At 43.8% G+C, this 20,645-nt stretch overlaps 1 protein-coding gene across 3 annotated transcripts in view; it reads right to left on the bottom strand.

Moving 5' to 3' along the window:
• grid1b (glutamate receptor, ionotropic, delta 1b) overlaps nt 1-20,645 on the bottom strand; it is a 352,786-nt gene that overhangs the window by 162,954 nt on the left and 169,187 nt on the right. For all 3 annotated transcript variants that reach the window (XM_072666603.1, XM_072666604.1, XM_072666605.1), the window contains exon 3: nt 952-1,236. In XM_072666603.1, coding sequence (XP_072522704.1) covers nt 952-1,236 — 285 coding nt within the window. The remainder of the gene's footprint in view (nt 1-951; nt 1,237-20,645) is intronic.

A 20,645-nucleotide genomic window follows, 5' to 3' on the forward strand; every position in this document is an offset into this window, starting at 1 on the left:
AGTGGAAGCACAAGGTCTGTGTTTCTAATAAAGTGGCTAGCAGTGGAAGCACATGGTCTGTGTTTCTAATAAAGTGGCCAGCAGTGGAAGCACAAGGTAGGGGTTTCTAATAAAGTGGCCAGCAGTGGAAGCACAAGGTAGGGGTTTCTAATAAAATGGCCAGTGGCTAGAAGTACAAGGCAGGTGTTTCTAATACAGTGGAATTTAAGTGTCAGTGTATGTACTATGGCTGCACTAATGGTGTGAAATATGCAAGAGGACGTCTCCAACCGACTGCAGAAAGCTGTGCCAACACGTTCGCTACTACCACAGCAAGTTACTCTCTGCCTCTCTCCACTCTAGTTTCATGCTTCAATGAACAATTTATGAGATTGGAAATATTGGTTCAACGTACTTTTCTCCACAGTTCCCAGATTAGTTCTTAAATGGAAAAGTAGCCCGGAAAAAAAGGACACCCTTCCTCCACTATAGGCCCTGACACCACCAAGATGATTCCTGCAGTGGCCGTTCTAGATGGACTAATTAAAAACGTGTGATTAGTTTGGAAACCTTTCCACGCATTTTCCCCGAGTACTGATATGGCCATAAATGGAAAGTGATAAAAATTTCCTAATGGATAATTGCACACTATTATAGCAACCCAAAGTGAGTGGTAGGGTTCTGTGCTGACTGATGGGCCGGTCCTGAACCATGGCACGGGATAAATAAGACAAAACTGATGGGGCAAAAAGTCATTTTCCTTCTCAATTATCTCCTCAATTGAATCACTGCCACAAGCAAGCACTGCCCATCACAGGACGTAATCAGCTGGAAGGGGCAAAGGCTAGCATGTGCGTCTCCCAAGACACACATAGCCAGATAGCGCCATCTCTGCAAGCACTTCAACACTGTCAGCTCAACATGCTTGGAGGAGAACACTAACCGCCTGCTGAGTTCCTGTTATGTACTCACCGTAATCGCTGTCATAGAAGACGATGAACTTCTGCCAGCGGAGCTCGGCAACAAGCGTGAGCATGACGTCGCTGAGGCGCACCGGAGGCCGGGCGGCCAGCGTGTAGCGCTCCCCCTCCGGGCTGGGGTTCAGCTGGCAGGCGGTGCGCGGTGAGCCATCGCCGTTGCGCTGCACGTACAGGTGAGGGATGTGCATGGCGTCGGTCAGTGACTGCAGGGCGCTGGCTGAAGCGCAGCCTGTAGAGGTCACCAGGGCCAGGATGCCCTGCGTCATCAGCTCACAGGCTGCAAAGAGACAGAAGGAAGACAAAGAGATTTTACATCCACACATTTTTTTAAGACTATAATAGTAGGAAAAAATTACCTAATAAACACCTCAATATTATCCAACTCATTGTCCAACAATACCCAACACAATAGCCCATATTACCTAATGAACATACCAATATTACCCAACACAATGCCTCATATTCCCCAACACACTGTCCCACATTACCCAATATGTTTTCCTGTTTTACCTACTAAACACACTCATATTTTCCAATGCATTGCCCAACATTACCCGACACATTGTCCCATATTACCCAGCACATTGTCATTACCTAATAAACATACCAATATTATCCAACACACTGTCCAACATTACCCAACATGCTTTCTCATATTGCCTAATAAACACTCCCATATTATCCAACATACTGTCCCACATTACCCAACATATTGTCCCAAATTACCCAATATGCTTTCCTGTATTGCCTAATAAACACACGCATATCATCAAATGCATTACCCAACACACTATCCCTTACCAACACACTGTCCCTACCCAGTGTCCCTATTGTTGTAATACTAGCTAATATACTGCTGTATAATACAATATACCAACACAATGTCCCATATTACTCAACACACTGTGCCAGGTTTCCTATCACGCTGTCCTGAATCCACCTCACATAGAGCAGATGAATATACATAAAAAGTGCTGCTTCTTCAGAAAACGTTAATGTTTAATGTATCTTGGATCAGATTCAGCTGCAGCTTCCTGATCTGTGGCTATATCTTCATAAAAACCTGAAAACCACTGAAGAAAGCTACAGAGCCAAGAAGCTTCTTCGCAGGCAGCAGTAAACTCTAGAACTATAGTTTGTGCCCTCTAGTGACCCGAGAATTGTGCCAATACCCAACATGCTGTCCGGCATTACCAAATACAGAGTCTCATAACCTATTGAACATACACTGCTCAAAAAAATAAAGGAAACACTCAAATAACACATCTTAGATCTGAATGAATAAAATATTCTCATTGAATACTTTCTGTTCTGTACAAAGTTGAATGTGCTGACAACAAAATCACACAAAAATCATCAATGGATTTGGAGTCACACACAAAATTAAAGTGGAAAAACACACTACATGCTGATCCAACTTTGATGTAATGTCCTTAAAACAAGTCAAAATGAGGCTTTGTGTGTGGCCTCCACGTGCCTGTATGACCTCCCTACAATGCCTGGGCATGCTCCTGATGAGGATCTCCTCCCAGACCTGAACTAAAGGATCCACCAACTCCTGGACAGTCTGTGGTGCCAGATGTGTTCAATCAGATTTAGGTCTGGGGAACGGGAGGGCCAGTCCATAGCTTCAATGCCTTCATTTTGCAGGAACTGCAACCACATGAGGTCTATCATTGTCCTGCATTAGGAGGAACCCAGGGCCATCCACACCAGCATATGGTCTCACAAGGGGTCTGAGGATCTCATCTTGGTACCTAATGGCAGTCAGGCTACCTCTGGCGAGCACATGGAGGGCTGTGCGGCCCACCAATAAAAAAATGCCTCCCCACACCATTACTTAACCACTGCCAAACCGGTCATGCTGAAGGATGTTGCAGGCAGCAGATCGCTCTCCATGGCGTCTCCAGACTCTGTCACGTCTGTCACATGTGCTCAGTGTGAACCTGCTTTCATCTGTGAAGAGCATAGGGCGCCAGTGGCGAATTTGCCAATCCTGATGTTCTCTGGCAAATGCCAAGCGCCCTGCACGGTGTTGGGCTGTGAGCACAACCCCCATCTGTGGACATCGGGCCCTCATACCATCCTCATGGAGTCGGTTTCTAACCGTTTGTGCAAACACATGTACATTTGCGGCCTGCTGGAGGTCATTTTGCAGGGCTCTGGCAGTGCTCCTCCTGTTCTTCCTTGCACAAAGGCGGAGGTAGCGGTCCTGCTGCTGGGTTGTTGCCCTCGTACGGCCTCCTCCACGTCTCCTGGTGTACTGACAGACACAACAAACCTTCTTGCCACAGCTCGCATTGATGTGCCATCCTGGATGAGCTGCACTACCTGAGTCACTTGTGTGGGTTGTAGAGTTCGTCTCATGCTACCATGAGTGTGAAAGCACCACCAACATTCAAAAGTAATCAAAACATCAGCCAGAAAGCATAGGTACTGAGAAGTGGTCTGTGGTCCCCACTTGCAGAACCACTCCTTTATTGAGTGTGTCTTGCTAATTGCTAATAATTTCCACCTGTTGCCTATTCCATTTGCACAACAGCATGTAAAATTGATTGTCAATCAGTGTTGCTTCCTAAGTGGACAGTTTAATTTCACAGAAGTTTGATTTACTTGGAGTTATACTGTGTTGTTTGTGTCAATACCCAACATGCTGTCCAGCAATACCAAACACACAGTCTCATAATAATCAACATGCTGTCCTACACTTCCAAGTCAATGTTTTTTGGGTACAAGCTGTCCCATATTACCAAACACACTGTCTTATACTGTCCAACATTACCCAACACACCATCCCATTCTACCCAACACACTGTAGCATACTACCCAACATGCTCTAGTTTGTGCCCCCCACTGACCCGAGTTGTGTCAAATAACCTTTCCTCCTCAGAAACAGAAGCAGGACTCCGTACTGTAAATGGGAACGTGAAAGCACTCAATTGAGAGAGGACCCCAATTTAATCTATCAGTATACACAGCCAGTATTTTGCGTCGCCACGATTGCAGTGACCTTTAATGACCAAGATCCAACACAATGCATTTCTGCAGGCCTGTGTTCGTTAATCATATGCAGTCGCAGGCCAGTAGATCATTCCGTCTTTGCACTCAGCCTGACAGCCTGGTCTGAACCACCTTTGCTGCAGACGCCGTAAACCCAGCATCTGCAAGAACAGCCATGAGGATTTAAACGAATGTGACTAATGATGCAGTAATTAAAGAGGCCTTCTCTGGGTCCTGCAGAAAACACTAACAGATCGATGTAGATACACACAAACACACACACACACAGATAGACAAATAAACAAACAGCTTTGCAATTGACTTTGTATGTAAGAAACACATTTGAAGACATTGACCACACGCACAGTTATTGACTTTATGCCCCACCTGGGCTGTCTTTAATAGTGCATTGTATAGGTAATCACTGCTCAATATTACAGCACATGCTGTCCCATATTACCCAACACGTTGTCCTATAGTATCTAAACATCGTCACACATTACTCAAAATGCTGTCCCATGCTAACCATCACATTGTCCCATATCACACAAGACTGTTTCACATTACCATCACACTGTCCCATATTACCCAGCATGCTGTCTCACAATACCAACCACACTGTCACATATCACCCAACACACTGTCTTATAGTATTTACACATCACAACATGCTGTCTCACATTATTCATCACGCTGTTCCACGTTAAGTATCACGCTGTCCCATAACACACAAGACTTTTTAACATTACCAATCACACTGTCCCATATCATCCAACATGCTGTCCCAAATCCCCCAACAGACTGTTTCACATTATCACGCTGTCCCTTGTTAGACAACACACTGTCCCATATTACCCATCACGTCACATATCACCCAACACACTGTCCTATAGTATCTAAACATCATCCCACATTACCCATCACGCTGTCCCATGTTAACCATTACGCTGTCCCATATCACCCAGCATGCTGTCTCACAATACCGATCACATGTCCCATATTACCAAACATGCTGTCCTATATCACCCAGCATGCTGTCTTTCATCACCCAACACACCGTCCCTTGTCATCCAGTATGCTGTCCCATATCACCCAACATGCTGTGCCACACAAACCAGCACACTGTTCCACATTCCCAAACATGGCGTCCCATTTTATACAATACTATTTTTATTATTTTTATATTGCCTGTTGGTAAACATCACCAATAGATCAAATTGCACTACTTTTTACACACACACATACATTGACTTTATGCCCCTTTGGGCCAAAGACACTGTCTTTAAGAGTTCTATCACATAGGAAATCGCTTTTACTCAGCTTTCTGATGATTACAGCCACTGCATTTGTTCTGAAACACAAAACAAACTGGTGAGCAGCCAGCAATCTGTCCAGGACTTTAGACATGGGCTAGCACAAGAGGCAATTACAGCACTGTACAAACCACTAAATCAAAAAAAAAAGTCAAAAAAGTTGTGTTCAGTTTCTTTACTGTTACATCTGAACAAATATTCTGACACTGATAGCAGATGAATGCCCATTACCTTGACCACAATAACTGTAAACATGGTGTCAGATTCCATTTCCAACCCTTTGCTCCACCTTAAATGGCAAAAAATAAGTAGCAGTGCAGCTGCTGCACCATTTAAGATGGAACAGACAATTAAGATAAGACATGCTACAACAGAAATCATTGGTTGTGATCAGCATCTTTACTAGTAGTTAGCTCACAAAGTTAATAATAAACTAAAACATTAATTATCATCACATTGTGGCCTATGCTGGGTCTTTGGGATGGTGTGTTGGGTCATCTGGAATGGTGTTGGGTAATACAGAATGGTGTTGGGTAATATGTGATGGTGCTGGGTAATGTGGGATGGAGCTTGATCATTAGGAATGGTGTTGGGTAATACAGAATGGTGTTGGGTAATATGTGATGGTGCTGGGTAATGTGGGATAGTGCTTGATAATTAGGAATGGTGTTTGATAATTATGGAATGGTGCTGGGTAATATGGGATGGCGTTTGATAATTTGGAATGGCTTTGGTATTTATAAAATGGTGCTGGGTAATATGAGATGGTGTTGGTTATTATGGAATGGCACTGGGTAATATGGGACGGCGTGTGATAATTAGGAATGATGTCCAGTAATATGGAAAGGTGTTGGTTATCATGGAATGGCGCTGGGTAATATGGGATGGAGTTTGATTATTTTGAATGACGTTTGATAATTATGGGAGGGCGTTTGATCATTTGAAATGGCCTTTGGTAATTATGGAATGGCACTAGATCATTTGGAATGGTGTTTGATCATTTGTAATGGTGTTGGGTAATATGGAATGATGTCAGACAGAGCCTCTACCTGACCTAGCATCAGCTTCCTAGTCAGCTAAAGTTCACATGAACAGGTTCTAGATCCATTCTACTGCTCTCAGACTCTCGCTCTTGCTCTGTCTCCTTCTCAGACTAGCAGGAGAAACGACTCAGGCCACAGCTCGTCCCAAACGCAGAGAGGTCCTTGACCACGGCGGCCAAGGACTAGAACCCCCGTTTCCCATTACAGCGTAATCAAACGTCTAGACAGGGCTTTTATATCATATTACACACCTTTTACCCCCGGCCTCCTTTAAAAGACACTAATGCAGAGCACAAAACAGAATTCGAGCGCTCCTCATACGATGGCGCTAATCTGGCAGTGGCTGAAATCGAAGCCTTTTTTCCCACATGAATCAGAGGCCGTGGGATCCCGTCTGGCTAGAGTAAAATATGGGGAAAAAATCAGGTAGAAATGAATTAATAAAGCAAACATTTTACAGCGTCATGTTTGAACATGCCTGATAAGACTATTAAAAGAAACAAAAAAGCTTTCAGAAGTGCAGTGCGCTACAAAGCTCCTGGCTTCACAAAGCGATTTTCAATTTCTTAGCATTTCTGTTTAGAATGCTATTTGTTGCCTTGCTGGTAAACATTAATTATATCCCGCTAATTGAGCATGGCACGAACCACGACAAAGCACACACACATGCAGCAAGAGAACACACCCAAGTATTTGAGCAAACAGTCCCGGAGGCAGGCTTATCTTTCCCATTTCGAGGGCATTTCTGTCTCTTTTGATTAGCAGCACACCGTTAGCATATGTCTGCATGAGGGCCTCTGTGTTTTTCCAGACAGGTTTAGCGTGTACTGCTCCCTTCACGTTCAGCCTCAGAGTTTCAGAGTTGTTTGTTGTGGGGAATAACATAGGCCACAAAATTATATATTGATGCCACATGATATTATATATTAAGACCCCAATATAATATATTAATTCCACACAAAAAAATTGAGGTCACAAAATAATATATGGAGGCCTCAATATAATATACTGAGCCCAGTAAATAATATACTGAGGCCACATGATATTATACACTGAGGCCACAGTGTAATATATTGAGGATAAATGATATTGTACATTGATGCCACATGATATCATATATAGAGTCCGCAAGACAATATACTGAGGCCACAAAATAATATACTGAAGCCACAAGGTAATATATGGAGGCCAGTAGATAATATACTGAGGCCAGTAGATAATATATTGAGGCCACAAAATAACATATTGACGCCACAAGAAATTATATATTGAGGCAACAAGATAATATACTGAGGCCAGTAAAACACATATTGATGCCACATGATATTATATATTGAGGCAGCAGGACAATATACTGAGGCCACAAAATAATATACTGAAGCCACAAAATAATATGCTAAGACCACAAGATAATATATTGAGGCCACAAGATAATATATTGAGGCCACAAAATAACATATTGCAGCCACAATATATATATTGAGACTTTTCGATGGAGATAAACATGAACCTAAAGGTAACATGCCTAAAGTGGGCGAGAGGAGTATAAAGCCACCCAGTATTGTAAGCGACAAAAATAACATTGAGGCCACATGATATTATATTTAGAGACCACATGATAATATATAAAGGCCACAACATAATATTAAGGCCACAAAACATATTGAGGACGTATGATATTATATATTGAGGCCACAAAATATATTTTGGCCATGAGATAATAAATAGAGAGGCCACAATATATGGAGGCCACAAGATAATATATTGGGACTCTTTAAAGCAGATAAACATGAGACTATTGCCAGGCGTGGGCTAGAGGTGTGTTAAACCCCGCAGCATTGAGCAGTGGAAGAAGGGTGTTCTCTGGAATGATGGATGGTGCTTCATCCAATACATTTGGGATTCATTTGGGAATTAGAAATGGGGTGGGGTAGTGGTCATCCAACATCATGACCTCACTGATGCTCTCGTCACTGAATGCAATCAATCAAATCCTCACAGCAATGCTCCAAAACAGAAAGCCTTCTTCCTTGGACAGTAGAGACTCCAACCTTGATTCTATTAGAAACAATGAATGAGCAGGTGTCCCAGTACTTCTGTCTACATAGTTTATAGTGTGGCTCACTTTTATCAAATGCAAATATAGACACAGATCATTAGGAACTAGGAGCCTCATGGAAGTTTCCCTACAATAACCCATTCCACACCCAAACCCTAACTCCGAATGATGACTGAATCGCCTCGAAATTCTAAAAGCTACCCCTTAACTGAGACCAAGAGTGCTCGAGCTCCTACACACAAGCGCCACCTTATCCTCACAAGGTTTCGATCCAGAGTAGATTAAGTTCATGCTCCGGGCATGGTTTCACAGCTGAAAACGACCGTGAAAGAGGAGCACATAGAGGAGGTGGAGTGCTTAAACTTCATAAATCAAATGAATTAGGGTCAGCGGAAGCCGAACCCCACACTTAATACCACCTGCCCTTTTATACTCTCTCAACACCTTCTCCTGAGACTCCACATTATTCAACTGAAAAATGATATCAGACCAAAATGCGCTGGGCAGTTCGGCTGACTGGACAGTGCAGTGGAAAGGTACACAGCAGCAGTCAGTGGGCCTGAGGCCCAAGTAATTATTATATGGGGAATTCATAACACCTGCATAAGCTTTGAACAAACACTGTAGGCCAGTAATCACAAGACTGTATTAAGACAACACATAAGGTAATAAGGTCACAGTACTGTCCTTTATAAGTGCTTATGGTTGTGTTATGAAGTCTTTGTTCACAAACACAACTCTCCAGCAGACACCCCCCTGCTCAGTTGCAAGGTACATTCACTCTGGACAGCTCCATGCCTTGATGCAGAGACATTGCCAGCCCAGGAAATGTAACAACTATGATGCAGAGTAACTCCAGTGGAGGGGCTGTGGAAACATCTGGGCTGCAATGTAGAATTGCCACTCCGGTGGGACATGGAAACATCAAGCAGTGTTGTAGAGCCCCTCCAGGAGCAGGTTGTGGAAACATACAAGCCTTTGATGCAGAGTCGCTCCGGCAGCAGGTTTCGGAAATATCAGAACCATTTTTGTATTATCACTTTGGCAGCAAGTTGAGGAAACATCCAAGCCTTAGTTGCTCCTGCAACAGGTTTTGGAAACATCCAAGCCCTTGAAATAGAGTTGCTGTAGCAGTAGATTGCGGAAATATACAAACCCTTGATGTAGAGTCCCTCTGGCAATAGAGTCCGGCAAGTTGACGGCAAGTTGTGGAAATATTCAAGCCCTTTTTGTAAAGTCACTCCAGCAGCGGCTTGAGGAAACATCTGAGTCTTAGACGGTGAGTAACTCCTGCAACAGGTTTTAGAAACATCCAAGCCCTTGATATAGAGCTGCTCTAGCAGCAAATTGTGTAAAACTTCCAAGCCATGATAATGAGTCACTCCTGCAGCAGGTTTTGGAAATACAAGCCTATGATGTAGAGTCATCCTGGCAATAGAGTTCCTCCAACAGCAGATTTTGGAAATATTAAAGCCCTTAAAATGTAGTGTTGCTCCAGGCTCTAGAGGTACAGGTACTCAAGCAACTTTTTGTGAAAAGATCTAAGACCTTTATGTACAGTTGCTCAAGTTGCAGGTTGTGGAAATAATATGCTTTTTGTAGAGTTGCTCCTGCAACAAATTCGAGCCCTTGATGTAGAGTCGCTCCAGCAGCAGGTTGTGAAAATATACAAGCACTTAATGTAGTGTCGCTCTAGTGGTAGGTTATAGGAATATCCAAGCCCTTTTTGAAGAATAACTTTGGCAGTGAGTTGAGGACGCTTTTGATCCTTAGATGTATAGTTGCTCCTGCAACAGGTTTTGGAAACATCCGAGCCCTTGATAAAGAGTTGCTCAAGCAGCCCAAGCCATGATGGTGTGTCGCTCTAGTGGTAGGCTGTGGGAATATCAGAGTCCTTGATGTAGAGTTACTCTGGAAGAAGTGGATTGTGAAAATATCTTTGATGTAGACATATATGTACATGTATAAAATATATGACAGCAGGTAAGAGGCCCTACCCAACTACAGAACCAGTAATGGTTCAAGGGCACCCATGGAAGAAAACCAGCTGGAACAGGCAGCTGAGCTGTGACCACTTATTGTATTCTATAACAGATCTGGAATAAAAGTGGGAAAGCTCAAACCCAAAATATATACTTTTCAGACTTCAAAAGACAACAGCGCTGCTCTGAAGAGAAAAGCTCTACTGAGCTGTACAGTATGAATAAATAATACAGCTGATAGAAATAAACAGTACAACCAGGGCCACTAATGACTGTATCCATCTCTGATTTGGTTTCGTATTCTAACATCCTAATCATCCCTAGAGAGAGAGAGAAAAAAACACCATCGCCCTGACATCCTTCAAAAGCTGCAATCATTAGTCTGAAAGGAAGCTGTCAGTGGCCGGTGTCGTGGATTTTTTTTCTTCATGGGATGCCACACGGCGAACGCAGAATGGACGGCTGCAGCAAGAATGATATATTAACCAGAGCTAAGCTAACCAGCAGTGCTCATCCATTACAAATCGACACCGAGTCGTCATCCAGCCAGAAAATTCAGCTTCCGCACATCTCCATCATCATTTACATAAACAGGTGTGTGATTCCACCCTCATCCCCCACCACCACCACCATCTCACCTTGCCAACACATTTGCTCACTGAGGGGTTTTTCTTTCTTTGTTCAAACTATTTTTTAACTCTGAACAGCCTAAGCCAAAACCAATTCGTCTGGCCCCGCAGAGCGAAGGTCTTTATGACCTTATGCTAAATTGAACTATCTACACACACCCTAACAACAACCTTACTGATGTGCTCAAACAAACCCATTTACGGAGATAACCACACCACTAATTCAGTTTTAATGAGGTACACACAGTAATTATCCTTCTGGATAAAAACCCAGCCTAGCCAGTGGAATTTAGCCATTTACTAATGGTTAAGATGGTCAACTAGCATGTCCAGCAGCTTTGTCATGTTGAAAACAAACAAACCATACTTTATGCTGCTCAACAAGCTAAGCTAGGGCAGAGCAAATTGGTCAATCAATCAGTTCGCATGACAAATTTATATTAATATTTATATAAATACATAATTATAATTATATAATTATATATAAAAATATATAATTTTTATATACTATTTATATTTTCACTACAAAAAACACTGAAAACTTCCCAGTTTGCATATTTTGGATATATAGTGCATATATTTTTGCCAAAAACACATGACGTGATCTTTACTTTAGAACACAGGGTGCAAATTGACTAACTGAAAATTAATTATCATAATAATAATTTAAATTATAATCATTACCCAGCCAACATGCTTCTGTGATGCTCACATGGGTGGAATGTAGGCTAAGGGTGTTCTAGGTGGGCTCTAGGTGGCCATGGGCTCTGAGTGCATTTATACATTTGTTGTTACTGGGATCCAGTTGGGCTTACCAAATGGGATCCATAAGTACAGTAATCTCACATGGGTCAAATATAGGCCATATGTGCAGCGTGCAACCCAGATAGGACTCATGTTTAGCCCTCCCTGGTCCCATCACTGACCCTGGTGGGACGTTGATGGGCATACACCTGTGGGGCCAACATGGAATCCATGGATAACACATTCTGGTTCCCAGCTGAACTACTCATACAGATCTCCGATGGGCATGTTATCTGGGTAGCCAGTTTCCCAGACAGGAATTGAGCCCAGTACCAGACTATACAGTATTTTATTTTATTTTATTTTATATACTTTATATAAAGGAAAGTTTAGTCCATGAATAGGCTTAAGCCCTGTCCAGAAAATCAACCTCCCCAGCTCAGATACAACAGCTAACAGATGCCTGTACAGACCAACATCACGCTAGCCGTGCTAGTCTTCACCCTCCTAGTGTTGGGGACATTACTAGGAAGTTCCCATGAACGGGGACTGGGTAACTGCCCCTCCAAATTGTGTAGATAATGGTGTACCAGAGAACCATCTGTAGCACCTTGAAATGTTGTACCTAGAACACATAGCAAATATATCAAATGTAAATTTAGATGATCCATTTCCACACAACAATTTGCATAACAAGGTCTTGACAAATGTCTCAGCTGCACATTATTACTAATAATGCAATTTTACATAACAGGCCTTCAATTTTGTACTCATGCACAATGTAATCAAACAAAGCTCAACGCTGATCGAGAAGTCTTTAACAGACACTCAAACCCTTGAAACTCTTATTGCTTAAAGTGTGGCTGTGGCATTGTTGTCGGTAAGTGAAGCCGAGATGACAACGAGGAGCAATACCAGTCCTCAGTGTTGGAAAACTCCACACCTTTCTCATTAAAAGCATCTGCTGGTCGGATTAGCAAAACACTCCTTTGACAGGTGTGCAGGAGCACATCAAACAATTCATCACACTAAACAGGCTTAAAAGGGTGATGTTCTGCTTTGCTGTTTTGGCCTGGCTATTAAAGCACATTTGGCTATTGCTGAAAGCTGGAGGACTAACCTCTCCTTCTAGCCAAGCATGTTCGCTTACATAAGTTTATGTGGCTACAGACAACAGCATTCAGATTCCAAATGTGTTAAATGTGTTGGTCATGATCCGCCTCTGACCATCTCTAAGCCTGGTCTGATTGAGTGATCAGACAGTAATCCAATCACAGTGAGGCCTGGGTGTGTTCACACCTGGCATTTCCTGCAGAAATCTGATCGTGATCCAATTACTGAAATCTCACTGCCTGTTTAAAACTGGCATTAACATGTGTTTGGGGGGGGGGGGTGATCCTGCCTGACATCAGCAGCTGGAACCAGAGAGAGCATAACTGGCCTTGCTCTCTTTGGGTGGGTAGATGTGTCTCTGTCTCTCTCGCTCTCTCTCTCTCTCGCTCTCTCTCTCCCTCTCTCTCTCTCTCTCTCTATCTCTATCTCTCTCTCTCTCTATCTCTCTCTCTCTATCAACACATTGCTTCAGTGTCTGCTAGCCAATGTATCAGAGCTGGGTATACAAGGAGCTGGGTTGGTTGACTAGGGACGTTGCATCAGCAGTGGTCAGTAGTCGCAGCCCTCCTAGTGTCGGGGGCATTACATGTGATAAGAGGAGAGTACTAATGAGTGGGATGGGGATTGGCTATTTGGTAAAAAATAAATAAACAAATACTTTTTTTTAATTTAGTGCTGCCAATTGACCCATCCCTGCATCGCTAGCACTAGGAATGCTCCCTACACTAGGAGGGTAAGGACTTTTCCCAAACCATACATTTAAAGTCAGCCTGAATCTCTTTTCAAATATGCTCTGAGAAAAGCACCAGATACACAGCTCCACCCCTCTGGCTAACAAATGCTTGTGCCAGCCAACATCACTTTAAGAGTAATGAGGAATAAGAGCCCCATCTACCCACCTGGACACAGCATGGAGTATTGTGCACTCTTGGGCTCTGGATGCTGATCCCCTCCAACAATTATTTGATCTCTCGGTTGTCAGTGCTAAACTCGTTTTGATCAGATGCCAAAATCCACCCAAACATCCTGTGCTTCTGTTAGTCTGCTTGTGCATTTTCTCACCCAGCCCTGTTTGTTTGCTCCCATATTCAAATCCCCTTCACGGAACGGTTGCTACGGAGCGGAAAGCAAGCGAGTGGCGGCTCTGATTACCGCACCGCTGAATGGCCATTTGAATAGCTGGAGCTCTTCACGCTAATACGACAGCGAGATGAAACATCCCAGCCATTCACCCTTGCAGGGTCTTTTTCTGTCAAGCTCGGGCGGGAGGACGCGGAGGAGGCTGCAACACCTGTGCGACGCAATCAAAGCTTCCAGAGGAGCACAATGCAGCAGCAAGACGACAAGCACCCAGCACAAAAAAAGGTGCATTCGGCGTGAAAAGAAGAGGCACATTGTGAAGTTCGGAGACGGTCACAAAAGCAACGACTCTAATGGGTTCTTCGGCCCCACAATCGGCAAGCCTTGTCGATACTGGGGGCTAATTAATGCTATTAATTACATCTGCGACACTGCAGGGGAAAGAAAGGAAAAGTTCAAAATGGGCTCCGGTCCTTTTGTTTGTCTCTTCATTCAGAGATGAGTTAATCATTTCGGAGGCTTGTAGCATAATTAAGAGAGCAATGTTAAGAGAGCAAGAGCTGATAGGGATCTTCTACAAAGGGACACTGTACAAAAGGGACAAACACAAAGGGACAAAGATGAAGCTTAACAAGGGGGCACGTCACACCCTTGTTCCAACCGTCTTTCATACCGAGCGTCTTTCACGCGGTGGCCGATTCTGCTGTTCAGGACAAGTGGTAAACTGTAGCTTGTATAACTTAAACAAAGGCAAACAATTCTGTCCCTGTCCATCCCACATTTTAGAACTTCCCTTTGGAACCAGTAATTTACCTGTAATGACTTCTAAAGCTGTCAAAAGTACACTACATGTCCAAATATTTGTGGGCACCCCGTCTGCATGCATTCAGCTATGTTATGTTGCACCCTTTGCAGACACACAGCTTGCTTAGTCCCTGTAGAGAAATACTGCCAAAAGCAGAAAACCATGAACCTATTGGCACCATGTGAAAGAACTGTGCAGTGGAAGAACTGTGTTCTCTGGAATGCTTTTGGGATTAGTTGGGGAGTTGGGAATAAGGTGGACTGGTGATCATTCAACATCCTGTCCTCACTAAACACTCTTGTAACGCTGAATGCAATCAAATCCTAACAGCAATGCTCCTCCAAAATCTAGTAGAAAGACTTAATTCCTGAACAATAGAGACAGTTACTCCAACAAAAGCAGGAGAAACTTTTTGCAGACTTCCAGAAGTAACTTTTTTATGATACACAGTCCTATCAGATTATGACCACCCCTGGTTTGGCATGAACTCGAGCCATTACATCAGCTCCACTTCCCATAGAGGAGCACCTCCAGACTGTAGTCAATCTGTTTCTCTGGATACCTCTGCATACCAGCCTCCAGCAGAACCGCTGTGTGCGATTCACTCTAACCAGCACAACCCACACTACTAACACACTGCCATCATGCCAGTCAGTTAGTCAATGCAGTGTCGAAAATGCCTACCCACCACCCAAATGGTGGTGGTTCTGTGGGGTCTTCACAACTGAAGAACAGGGAGCCAACAAAATTTTCTGTTCTCAGGTTCAACTTTGGCAACTTTTGACAAGTGAATTTGTGTCCCTGACCAACAGCGCTGCTGCTCTGGCTGTGACCTATGATGTGCTCGGTACTGTCTCTGCTCTGTCTGAGCCAACATGGAGGAAACTTGTTGCGGTTTCAAAACCGGGAGATATTCTACAGCTCTTTTCATGCAGATTACAAAATACAACCCAAGGCGAAAGGTGGCAGGGTGCACAATCAGTCGATCGGGAGTCTTGATTAGATGGTAATGATGTTCTCTCTTAGGGGTTCTTGTAGCTTTGATAACTCGTTAGCTGGTTTGCGAAACTGCTTAACTGGAATGGAGGACTATTTACAACACTGATTCCCGGCCGGGTTTGCGGCCATGTCTATTTTGTGAGCCGATGCGAAATGCAGCATTTGAGGCATTCGAATGTAATGGAAAGGTATTCATTTGACTTCAAATTCACTGCTAAAGAACAGTTCTACAAATCCAGAGGAACATCATGCTCTTTTTTTTCATTTTTTTCAGCCAGACCATAGAACCAGAGCATTTACACACATCGGCTTCCACCAGAGCAGAATACCATTAGCATGCGCAGAAAGCACTTGAGCAGTCTTTAGAGGACCCCTATCCTGTCTGGCTGGTCAGATAAGGGGACAGAGGTCAAAGAGCATCTGAAGACAAACTGCTACATGTCAGAAACATGGAGATAAAGCTCCGCAGAAGGGCCAAACACCGCATTTGACAAAAAAAGGAACAACAACCAAAAAAAGAGTGATTCTAAGAACGCATGCATTCATACCCCTAAACCACACAAGACCAGAGATGCGCGCGCACACACACACACACTCCTCAACACGACTGAAGTGCCAGAATCGAGCACTCTTCCATGAGTATCTTGTTTGGCAGCTCGTTTTCACGGAAGGGTCAGAGCAAGGGCACGTCTTCGTCAGTCTTCCTCAATGCTTGATCCCTCAAAATCGTGTTCCCACACCACTGGCTCTCGGAGCCAGCTGTGTTTCTGCTGAGCTAGAACTTAGTGACATAAAAGGCTCCCATCCTCTCAGAAGCTCTAAGTGTTTGGAGGGCATCATGGGAAATTAAAGTCGCGCCACTTCAAGTCGCCTTTATGTGCATCACAAACCGTTCAAAAGGTGCCAGCTGCTGATAAAGCCCACGCCTTTGCTGGCCTCATCATAGACAAGGCAAGCCTATAGACAAAAATGCATATAGTGGACTTCAAATGGGTTAGTGGTCTATTGTGCTACCACTAAGGCCTGGGAGTTCGAATCCCAAGTCATGCCGCTTTGCCATCAGCAGCCAGAGTCTGAAAGAGCACAACTGGCAGTGCCCTCTTTCCGGGTAAGTAGATGGTGCCATCTCCCCCCATCAAGTTTAGGCGATGTTGGTCGGTACTGGGGACCCAATGCTTTCCTCAGAATTCACATGTAACTCGTCCCCAGACATGGGTTAGATGGGTAAAAAGGCCCCACAGCACTGAGCTCTGGAGCAGTGGAACTACCTTGATTTTGAAGAGCAGGTGTCCACATACATATGTATATAGAATGAACACGCCTGAAGCCCTGCCTCCCTAATCCAACATCTTATAAATTCCAACTCTACCTTGCTCAAATGTCTATGACAAGTCTCTGCAACCCTCTATCACTCAATCATCTCTCTTTTAAGCCTGTCATTTATCATTTCTGCCTTTACTTTTCAGAGGAAGGGACTTACTCCTACCACAAAGCAGAAGCCACCCGACCTCTATCCCAAAGTCTGCAGAGCCCCCCCCTCCCCCTTAGCACTACTCCAGCCCTGAAGGACTAGTCAGGTAGTTGCCCTACTCAAACTGATGAGTTGAACTAGGTGTGTCTGAATAGGCCAAATAACTTCCGGCCCTCCAGGACTGAAGTTGCGCAGTCGACTCTTGCAGCTGGACTTGGACTTGCATTTTGTGATCTCTGCATTGTTTACCAAGGAAGATTTTTCATTTCCAAGAAGCAGGAGGCTTTTGCCGATTTCATTTCTTGCGTTTGTCTTGCTGGTAAGCTTCTTCCATGAGACCTGAAGTCTTGACAATAACCAGATATTCAGGAGAAAGCAAATATTATCATTCACACTTTCAGACAACAGAACAAATTGATTCCTCCACTGACGTGACCTGCAGCATACAAAACAACACAGGAATGGCTGCTGTGCTGCTGTACCTGTACACTCTTCATTAGCAAACAGAAGAACGCCACCAACTACAGCTTAGCTCCTCCTGGTAGGAACGAATGTCCTCCACAAGCGTCAGGGTCCACAATCGCCTCCTCTGCATGCAACCCTCGTTTCTCTTTACCATTCATTCCCTCTCCCATGAATATACGCATCCGTCCACACGCAGACCTGGAGCCATTGCTCATTTTAACATCAGTCAGACAGCCATGAGCACAAATTCTACTGTTGTCTCTTTTATTAGGTCTTTTATAGGGCATAGTCTTCCACTCTTATCACCTTGGACAGTCCTACACTGCAGGTTCATGCTTTTCCGCCTCTGGTCTGCCCTGCTATTGCTGCAGCCAACGCTGAGATCCAGGAATGTGATTGACTCCCGAGGACAGATTTTATAATGATCTAGCATAACATCATTGTGGGACTTATAAAAACGTTTTTTTCCCCCTCCGTTCCACAGCCCTGCTTTCTTTTATGCAGCTGTCTGTCTGAGGGGAGGGCCGGTGGTCATTTGGCAGGGCAAACACCGCTGTCACCACTGTTCCACTGAGCTCATAACAGCCATCAGAGGGAGTAATGGGGTCATTAGTGGCGCTCCAGATATTGGATCTGGGGTCAGCCGGAAGAGGGGGCAATGACGGGGGAGGGGCTGCTTGGTTGCTGAGTTAAAGAATACTTTGACGGAAATGGAGCATGCTAGATGGATTTGGAAGTCAGTGGTCAGTATTAGGATGTAATATTTTCCATGTTCAAAGTAAAGAAGAAGTCTACATATACTGAGCTAATGAAAGGGAAATGCTATTTAAATTGTGCTGTTCAGACCATTCTACACTGAGTCACCCAAGGCCTGTCCAGTCAGGTCATGGATTTCCATTAAAAACAAATCACCAAAAATGCTATAAAATTAACCAATGAAAGTCAAACATTGCTTTTTAACCACACTTCAACAGAATAATTAAAAAAATAAACTCATGAAACTGGACAGAAATTATGGTACCCGTAACTTAATATTTTGTTACACATCCTTGTGAGGCAATCTCTGCAATCAAACGATCCCTGTAACTGTCAATGAGACTTCTGCACCTCTGAGCAGGTATTTTGGCCCACTCCTCATGAGCAAACTGCTCCAGTTCTCTCAGATTTGAAGGGTGTCTTTTCCAGGCGGCATGTTTCAGCTCCTTCCAAAGATGCTCAATAGGATTTAGATCAGGGCTCAAAGAAAGCCGCTTTAGAACAGTCCAATGTTTTCCTCTGGTCCATTCTTGGGAGTTTTTAGCTGTGTGTTTTGGGTCATTATTCTGTTGCAAGACCCATGACCTGTGACTGAGACCAAGCCTTCTGACACTGGGCACATGTCTCTCTAGAACCCCTTGATAGTCTTGAGATTTCATTGTACCCTGCACAGATTCAAGACACCCTGTGCCAGATGCAGCAAAGCAGCCCCAGAACATAACAGAGCCTCCTCCATGTTTCACAGTAGGGACAGTGTTCTTTTCTTGCTATGCTTCATTTGTGATGTGGTGAGGTGATGTGCCTTGGCAAAAGGTTCCATTTTTGTCTCATCTGTCCATAGGACATTCTCCCAGAAGCTTTGGAGCTTGTCAACATGTAGTTGGCAAATTCCAGTCTGTTTTTTTATGATTTGTTTTGTAACGGTCACTTTAAGGTGGGGTACAGTGCACATGTGCATGGAGAGTTTGGAGGAAAGCGCGGGAGAGTGTGTGCGTGTGGTGAACGGTGCTGGATTGTAGCCTGGGTTCTCCAGCTGGTGTTGTCTGGGAAGTTGTGACGAGCGAAGTCGAGGTGCTCTCATTGCTCATTAAAACCGTCTCTGAAACCCCTGCACAACGTGTTCCCTGCGTGTCTCTTAATGGAGCTAAGTATTCCCCTCTCCACGAGAGCACCCACCTAACACCATACTTCCAGTCGTTACAGTTTTCAACAATGGTGTCCTCCTTGGTTGTCTCCCATGAAGTCCACTTTGGCTCTAACAATGGATGGTGTGATCTGACACGGATGTTTCTTGAGCTTGAAGTTCACCTTTAATCTCTAAAGTTTTTCTGGGCTTCTTTGTTACCATTCATATTATCCATCTCTTTGATATGTCATCAATTTTCCTCCTGCGGCCATGTCCAGGGAGGTTGGCTACAGTCCCATGGATCTTAAATTTCTGAATAAGATGTGCAAATGTAGTCAAAAGAACATCAAGCTGATTGGAGATGGTCTTATAACCTTTAACATGCTTGTCTATAATTTTCTTTCTAATCTCTAGAGACAATTATTTCCTTCACATCCTCTGGTCCATGTTGAGTGTGGTACACACCATGTCACAAAACAGCACAGTGACTACTACTATATATAGGCCCACTGACTGATTACAAGATTGTAGACACCTGTGATGCTAATTAGTGGACACACCTTGATTTAACCTTGATGTCCCTTTGATCACATTATTTTCAGGGGTACCATCATTTTTGTCCAGGCCTGTTTAATAAGTTTACTTTTTAAAATAATTCTGTTAAATCATGGTTCAAAATCAAAGTTTTATATGTAAAGTTAAATAAAGCTCCCTAGACAACTACCTTGTGTTTAAGGTGGTACTAACTTCAGGCTCCTGCAAATGGTGCTGCCTGAGGATGACTGGGCTATAAATACCTGCAAGGTGTGTGCAGTACAGTGCAGTGAGTGTCTCATTGGATGTGTGGGAAATGGGTCGCAAAGCATTCCACAGACCATAGGTTTCTGCCACTGCTGGTAGACCTGTATGACCGTATGCTACACTACACCTGCAGATTTAGCAACTTCCTTCACACTATGGCCTTTGGCCATGCCAAAATGCAATTACTCTTTTTAGACAACCATTAACATCTGCTTTGTGACCCATTTTCCCACACCCACTTCAATGTCTGAGTCCCATCGCATGCCCTTCAGGTTTTTATAGTCCGATCATCACTGCAGG

Source organism: Salminus brasiliensis, chromosome 22, assembly GCF_030463535.1.
Source record: "Salminus brasiliensis chromosome 22, fSalBra1.hap2, whole genome shotgun sequence".
Taxonomy (NCBI): Eukaryota; Metazoa; Chordata; class Actinopteri; order Characiformes; family Bryconidae; genus Salminus; species Salminus brasiliensis.